General features: G+C 37.4%; 1 protein-coding gene across 1 annotated transcript in view; it reads left to right on the top strand.

Annotated features, from left to right (window-relative positions):
• LOC102774476 (E3 ubiquitin-protein ligase TRIM4-like) overlaps positions 1-7,864 on the top strand; it is a 20,706-nt gene extending 12,842 nt beyond the window's left edge. The window contains 1 exon segment of the mRNA XM_015563271.1: positions 5,311-7,864. Within this exon segment, the coding sequence (XP_015418757.1) occupies positions 5,311-5,897 (587 nt within the window). The 3' untranslated portion in view covers positions 5,898-7,864.
• The last annotated feature ends 937 nt before the right edge of the window (positions 7,865-8,801 follow it).

Below are 8,801 nucleotides of genomic sequence, written 5' to 3'. Positions count from 1 at the left end.
GAAAATTTTTAATATAACAGGATAAAAAGAACATGTTATAGGGGAACAAAGATAAAGATGACATGACATATCTCATGGGAAACAATGCAGGTGAACAAAATCTGTAAAGAACTAAAAGAAAAACCTAGGATTAAAATATCATCTGAAATGATAATGATATAACTAAATATATATATTTTTGTCATTTAAATATCATTAAAAGTAAATAGTGATGGTTAATTTACATGTTAACTTTATTGGGCCACTGGGTGCCCAGATATTTGGTCAAGTATTATTTTGGTTGTTGCTGTGAGTATTTTGGATGAGATTAACATTTAACTTGGGAAACTTGAGTAAGACAGATTGTCCTCCATAATGTTGGTGGGCCTCATCAAATCAGTTGAAGGCCTAACTAGAACAGAAGGCTGGACCACTCCGCCCCGGCCCTGAGCAAGAGGGAATTCTACAGTAGACTGCCTGTGGACTTCATCAGCAGTTTTGCTCCTTTCAACTGGAGCATCAATTTTCCATGGGTCTTGAGCCTGCCCATACACAGTAGATTTGGACTTTCCAGTCACCATATTCATGTGAGCCAATACCTTTATAATCTTTCTCTCTGAATGTACACACACATCCTATTTCTTCTATTTCCCTTGGTACCCTGACTAATACAGTAATTGAATGTTTAAACGGACAGACAAAACAATAACATTGTGGAGTTTGTAACACAAGTAAAACACACAATAATAGCATGAACGTTGGGAGGGAAGAATGGAAGTATACTATTAAACAGTTGTTATATGTGAAGTGGTATAATATCACTTGAAGGTAGATTCTTGTAAGCCTCACAACAACCACTAAAATAAAACAGATAATTAAAACAAAGGAGATAAAGTGGAATCATAAAAATATTTGATAAATCAAGAAGACAGAAAAAAGAACAAATAGGAAAAATAGAAGACATATTGAGGTATCACACTACCTGATAAACTATACTACAAGGCCATAGTAATCAAAACAGCATGGTACTGGCATAAAAACAGATAGAGATCAATGGAACAGAATAGAGAGCCCAGAAATAAACTCACGCCTATGTGGGCAATTAAAATTTCATAAAGGAGGCAAGAAAATACAAGGGGGTAACTAAATGGTGTTAGGAAAATTGGACAGATACATGCCAAAAAATGAAATTAGACCACCTTCTTACACCACATAGAAGAATAAACTCAAAATGGATTAAAGGCTTAAATGTAAGACTCAAAAAACATAATCCTCCAAGAAAACATATGCAGTAAAATCTCTGGCAGTATTTTTTTTCTGATATATCTCCTCAGGCAAAGAAAACAAAAAACAAAAATGAACAAATGGGATTATATCAAAAGAAAAAGTTTTTGCACAACAAAGGTAACCATCAATAAAACAGACAACATACTGAATGGGTAACGATAATTGTGAATGAGACATTCAATAAGGGATTAATACTCAAAATTTATAAGTAACTCATATAACTCAACAAATAAGTAAATAATTAAGTAAAACCCAAACAATCCAATTAAAAAGTGGGCAGAGGACTGAATAGACACTTCTCCAAAGAAGACTTACAAATTGCCAATAGACATGAAAGATGCTAAAGTCACTGTCAGAGAAATGCAAATTAAAACCACAGTATCATCTTACACTTGTCATAATGTCAATAAATCAACAAGTGTTGGTGAGGATGTGGAGAAAAGGGAACCCTCATGCACTTTTGGTTGGAATGCAAATTGGTGCTATGGAAAATAGTGTGGAGGGTTCTCAAAAAATAAAAAATGTAACTGCCTTATGACCCAGCCATTTCACTTTCGGATATATATCCAAAGAAATCCAAAGCACTAATTCAAAAGAATATATGCACCCCTATGTTCATTTACAATAGCCAAGATACGGAAGTAACCCAAGTGCCCATCAAGAGACAGGTGGATAAAAAAGTAGTGGAATAGCCATGGCTGGTGTTTGTCAGTGGTTAGAGCACAGGTCCCGTGCACCAAATGGTCAAGGATTCAATTCCTGGTCAAGGGTACATACCTGGGATGCAGGTTCGATCCCTGGCTCTGGTTGGGGAAGAGGAGGCAACCAGTTGATGCACCTCTTTCACATCAATGTTTCTCTCCCTCTCCCGCCTCCCCAAACCTCCCTCCCTTCCACTTTCTCTAAAAAGCAATGGAAAAAATATCCTACGGTGAGGATTAACAACAACAGCAACAACAACAACAAAAAGTAGTGGTACATATATTCAATGGAATATTATTTGGCCAAAAAAACAGAATGAAATCTTACCATTCGCAACAGTGTGAATGGACCTAGGAAGTGTTATGCTAAGTAAAATAAGTCAGAGAAAGACAAGTACCATTTGATTTTACTTATATGTGGAATCCAAAGAACAAAATAAACAAATAAAACTAAAACAGACTCATGGACACAGAACAGACTGAGAGTTGCTAGAGGGGAGGGTGTTGGGGCACTGGGTAAAAAGATGAAGGATTTAAGAAGTAGAAATTGATAGTTACAAAATAGTCATGGGGATGTAAAGTGCAGCATAGGGAATATAGTTACTAATACTGTAGTAACTATGTATGGTGCCAGGTGGTCCTGGAGTATCTGGGGGAACACTTTATAAAGTATATGATTATCTAGCCACTATGCTGTACACCTAAAACTAATACAAAATAATATTGAATGTAAGCTGTAATTGAAAAGTAAAATGAAAAGAAAACATATAACAAGATGATAGATACAAACCCAATCATATTATTATTAAATATAAATTGTCTTATATCCTAATTAAAAGATGGAGATTAATTGGATTGGATAAAAAAGCAAGACTCAACTGTATGCTGCAAGAAATACATTAAATATAAATACATGTTAAAAGTAAAACAATGGAAAAAGATACACCATGCTAATATTAGTGAAAAGAAATCTAGAGTGGCTATATTCATACCAAAGATTTCAGAGCAAAGAATATTATCAGAGATAAAAAAGGTAACTTCCTAATGATAAATGGGTTAATTCATCAGGAGGACATAATAGTTTTAAACATTTATACATGTAATAACAGCTTCACAATATATTAAGCAAAAACTAATAGAGCTACAAGGAAGGATAGACTAATCCATAGTTATAGCTGGTGTTTTAATACTTTCAATAATTTTTAGAACAAGTAGGCAGAAAATCAGCAAATAGAGTAGACTTGAAGATCACTAGTAACCAACTTTATTTCACTGATATATATATATAGAACACCAGAATACACATTTTTAAAAAGCGTTCATGGAGCATTTTAACTAGATACACCAAGGTAGGCCATAAAACAAATCTCATTAAATTAAAAAGAATTCAGTTTATGCAAAGTATGTTTTCTGACCATAATGCATTTAAGTTAGATATTAGTAACAAAAATGTCCATGGAAAAGTCCCAAATATTAGGAAACTAAATACATACTTCTAGATAACCCAGGAATTAAAAGAGAAATAAAAAAGGAAATAGTAAGTTCTTTGAACTGAATGAAAGGGAAAATACAAATCAGAATTTATGGGGTACAGCTAAAGCAATCCTTGAGGAGAAATTTATAGCACTAACCTATAGTAGAAAAGAAGAAAGTTCTCAATTCAGTGTCCAGTTCCCACCTTAAAACACTGGAAGAAGAGCAAATAAAGCAAGCAATTAAAAGAATGGAAATAGAAATATTGCAATAGAATACAGAAAAATTATTGAAACCAAAGGCTAATTTTTGGAGAAGATTGATTTTATTAATAAACCTTTAACTAGAATGACCAGAAATAAGAGAAGATACATACCTATTACTAATATCAAGAATGAGAGGCCAGCACCAACCTGTATAATTTTATTAACCAATGTCATCCCAATAAACTCAATAAAAAAAGAATGAGAGAGGCAACATCACTACAGATTCTACAGATATTAATAAGATAATAAGTGAATATTATGAACAACTTTTTGCTGATACATTTGACAACGTAGGTGAAATGGACAAAATCTTTAAAAGACACAAATAAGGAAAGCTTGCTTAAGAATAGACAGATAACTGGAATAACTTAATTTCTATTAAAGATATTGGTGGTATAGTTAAAAACCTTCCCAAATGGCCTTACTAGTGAATTCACCAAACATTTAAGAAATAAATATGTATTCTACATGAACTCTTACAAAAAAATTGAAGAGGAGAGAGTATTTCCCAATTCATTCTATGAAGCCTGTATTACCATAACACCAAAATCAAAGACATTACAAGAGAACTATAGATCAGTGTGTCCTATGAACATAGAATAATTCTAAAAATTTTAGCACACTGAATCTAACAACATATTAAAAGGATAATACATCACAACCAAATGGTTTAAATATTTGAAAAAAATAAATGTAACTTACCACAGTAGCAAACTAAAAAAGGAAAATATGATAAGCTCATAGATGCAGAAAAGCATTTGTCAAAACACAACATCCATTCATGATTTTAAAAATAAGACAAACTAGAGAGACATGGAGAGTCAGAGGGAAGAGAATTTGGAGGCAGGGAGGCCAGGGAGGATGTTATAGACAAAGTTAAAGTGAGAGATGCTGAAGATCTGAGTAAAGACAGTGGTGGTGAGAATGAGAGGAGGAAAAGACCCCGACTGATATTTCGGAGGTAGAATTGATAGAACTTGGTGACAAATTAGTCACTGAGGGTTAGAGGGAAAGAAGAGTCAAATAACTGCAAGATGTCAAAGTGTGGGTATTTGGGTGGAGGTAAGGCTGTTATACCTTAGAGACATAGAAGACAATGATATCTGCATTTGTAGGGGGCCTCGTCCCAAGTGGGTGGAAGGAGACTTAGGATAGTAAGTTCTGTTTTGAGTTATCTGTTGGGGGCCTGTGGAGATGTCCAGTGAACAACTGGAACCAGTAAAGAGAAACCTTGTTAATGATGACATTCATGTGTACCTGTACAAAGGACCAGCCAGTCAACAGTCTTGGTCTAGTTCTGATTCAACAAGTCATAATTTGTTAATATTTCTCCAAATTTTTTGCTGGTTGTGAAGTCTTATGGCCGTAATCTAATGAGCTCCCTATTTTCTAGGTCTTAGTCTTTTGCAGCAGGAGGGAAATGAGGATTTCAGGTTGCTAGTGTCCCACCTGAGGGATAGTTGAGAGGCAATGAGGTGTCTCAGGCCTGACAGTACATGTTAGGAGGAGAAAGATGAAACTGAAACTGGAATGATGGGTGTTTCTGGAGGAGGGATGGTGGTAAGCTCTTGCATTATTTATCTCAGCTCTCTTTTTCTCTGCAGTGGCTGTCAGTGCAGCTGAAGACACAGGTCATCCCCACCTTGTCTTCTCCCAGGAAGGAAGGTATGTGAAAAATGGAGCACCTGCCAATTCTAGGCCATTACTTTCTACAGCATGGAACTACTTTACTGGATGGAGGACTCCTCAGCAGAACACGCACTTTGTGGAGAAATTTCAACACTTACCATGTGTTTTGGGAAAGAACGTTTTCCCTTTAGGGAAACATTACTGGGAAGTTGAGAACCGAGATACCCAGGAGATTGCTGTGGGGGTGTGTCAGGAGGACGTCATGGGGATTGTTGATAACGCAGAAATGTCTCCTCATGTGGGCATCTGGGCTATTTGTTGGAGTCCTGCTGGCTATTGGCCCCTAACAGGCTCCCCTGTGAGTCCCACCAGGCTAGAGCCAGCTCTCCACCGGGTAGGCATTTTCCTAGATTATGGGGCTGGAGATATCTCATTCTACAATGCTTTGGATGGAGTGCACCTACACACTTTTTCTTGTTCTTTTGTCTCATGTCTCCGGCCGTTTTTTTGGTTGAGCCCATTAGCATCTTTAGTCATCCCACCAGTGACTGGTGGAAAGTGATCATGGCTATTCTTCCCTGGTCCAAGAATCCCTACCTATGTCCCAGGGACACCCATTTCTTGGCCCTCTTCTTTAACTTCATAGTGATCCTTCGTAGTACATCAGTACTATCCATTCAGAACTCCAATTTTGTGTTTTGTTCATCTCCCTGTATGTCCTGTAGACAGATATGGCAGATCCTGTTGGTTGCCTTTCTAGCCACTTGCCCCACTTCTCAGCTTCTCTTCTGGATCTTTCCAATTGAACTGTTTGGTGTCCGCCCTCTATGTGCTTCAGGAGAAGCAGTCCCATGTGAGGTAATTCTGGCCAATGAGATAGGTTGGGAAGTTTTCCAAGGTGGGGAAACTTTCTGGGGAATATTTTTGTAGCTTCTAAAAAAAGGTATTTGGAAAGCCACAGCTCTTTTCTGATATTAGCAGCTGTCTTGTAACTGAGGAGAGTACAGTAACAGTGGAAAGGAAGAAAAAACATGGTCTTTGCTGGCATCATCAAACTGTTGGAATTTCCCTTAATCCCAAACTACTTGTTATCTGAGATTATTGCTGCCTTTTTGTATGAGGCGATTTTAGTTGCATTTTGGTTACTTGCCGTCTGAAGTGTTCTAACTGGTGCTATAGGCACATAGCGTGGATATCCCACCATTGAGGCTTATCTCATTTTTTTCTGAAACTTGACAAATGTATGGAATCCACATTCACTTCAATTGCATAATTCCTCTTTCCAGTAAGTACTATATCCTTCACTTTTCTGTATCAGAAAACTGAGGCAGTCTTCTCTGACTCTGCCCATGCTACTACTCTCTTCACCTGACCAGGTCCCAGTCGTCAAGTGTTTTTATGCTGTCTGTCTGTTAAAATCATAGGTTGTATATGCAAGTTTATTAATATAGTGGAAATGTTAAAAAAAACTTTTAAGTATTTACACTGTGCTAGCCTCTTCACATAATGCTTTCATATGACTCTTGTAACAGCTTGGTGAGATGGAGATTAAAGTCCTATTTTTACAAGTGAGAAAACAAATCTTTAGAGTAACTCACTAATTATTGCTTAGCTGGCAAATGGGAGTGTTGGGATTAAATTTAGATCTGTTTGAGATGAAAGCCACACTTTTTTTCTACTCTGCATTTATTTGTAAGTATTTATTGAATGCAGAGTAGGTCAGCATACATTTGTTTCTTATTTTATTACATGTTTTTATCCTATATATGTATTTTTCTGTTTACCTTTATACTCTCAACTGTAAGCACAAAAGAGGATTGTGGAAGTTACTGGATAGTTATTTTAAAAATAATGATTGTTGCTCTCGTTATAAAAGTTGTGCACTACTTATAGAAAATTGGAATGTACAGAGTGTGTAAAGAAAGTCATCACTGGTCCCACCATTACTAACATGTTAATGTGTTTTCTCCTAGATTTTCAATAGATTTTCTGGCAGTGATTTAACAAGGCTTCTTTCAAAACTTCTAGCACCCTCCCTAACTCTTCTCCCCCGTCCTGTGGCCCAGCCCATTCTGGCTTATCTTCCTATTCAGCCAGGCCAGTAAGATTTCATTTAATCATTTCTGCTGAGTTCTCCTTAACTCTCCAAGTTACTTGAGGTTATGAATTGAATGTGCCCTCCAAAAAGATATGTTGAAGTCCTACCTGTGAGTATGACCTTATTGGGAAATTAAGTTGAAATCATTAGGGTGGGACTAACCCAATGTGACTGGTATTATAATTAGAGGGAAATTTGTAAACACATACACACACACATGAAATGCCATGTGAAGACATGAAAGATGGCTATAGGAGAGATTGGAATTCCAATCTATCAAACCAAGGAATGCCTGGGCTGCTAGAAGCTGGGAAAGGAAGGAAGAATCCTCCTCTAGAAGTTTCCAAAAGAGCAGGGTCCTGCCCACACCTTAATTTTGGACTTCTGGCCTCCATACTGTGAGACAATAAACTTCTATGGTGTTAAGCCAACCAGTGTGTGGTACTCTTTAATGGCAACCCTAGGAAAGTAATAGGTTCCATCAGGACTTCTTCTAGTACCTGCCTTGTTAGTTTCCAGTCCTTGGGAAACTTATCAATACCTTTACTCCTCTCTTTGTTCTGGGCTGTTGAACCAGGTTGATTGGCTCTACTCCAAAGTCTTACTCTGACTTAAAGAGGGCTCTTTGAGCTGCTTGGTAAACAAACTTCAATTTTTGATCCCTTAACTTCCTTTTATATCTCTGGTGGCAGTGATTCCAAGCTTTTTCTTCTTTTCTCAAGCTTCCATGAGCTGCCTTTCATACCACTCTAGCTGGGGTAAAACTTTTCTTCTACCTATCTTAGGTTTTCAGATAGGATTCTAACAAAAAATTAATAAGAAAAAGAACAATTTATTAACACATGCAGCACATGACACTTGAGAGAAACTAAAATGAAGAGTAGCTCAAATTGGAGGCTTAGCGTTCTGACTTATATAGTACCTTCAACAAAGACCAATAAATTTGTAGAGAAATAACAGGACAAAGGAAAGCAGTGTTAGCCTCCTCAGGGTGGCAGGTTGCAGGAAGGTAAATATATGTGAGGAAACTAATGGAGTAGTTTGTTTGCAGATTCTTCTGGTGCTGTGTCTGAGTTAAGAGGCTGCTTCCAGTAAAAGGAGAATTTATATCTTGCCTTTAGGTAGAAAAGGAGGGGGGGGGCGGTGTGCTTTTCCTGGATTTCCCGCTGCTTATTTGTCTCAGCTCAACATAACTTACACTAGAGGCCTGGTGCACAAAAATTTGTGCACTCAGGGTGTCGGGGAGTCCCTCAGCCCGGCCTGTGCCCTCTTGCAGTCTGGGACCCCTCAGGGAATGATCACCTGCTGGCTTAGGCCTGCTTCCTGGGGGATTGGGCCTAAGCTGGCAATCAGACATCCCTCTGGCAG

The sequence above is a fragment of the Myotis davidii genome, unplaced genomic scaffold (assembly GCF_000327345.1).
Source record: "Myotis davidii unplaced genomic scaffold, ASM32734v1 scaffold2559, whole genome shotgun sequence".
In the NCBI taxonomy this organism is placed as follows: domain Eukaryota; kingdom Metazoa; phylum Chordata; class Mammalia; order Chiroptera; family Vespertilionidae; genus Myotis; species Myotis davidii.
This window is presented reverse-complemented; position numbering and strand designations above follow the sequence as displayed.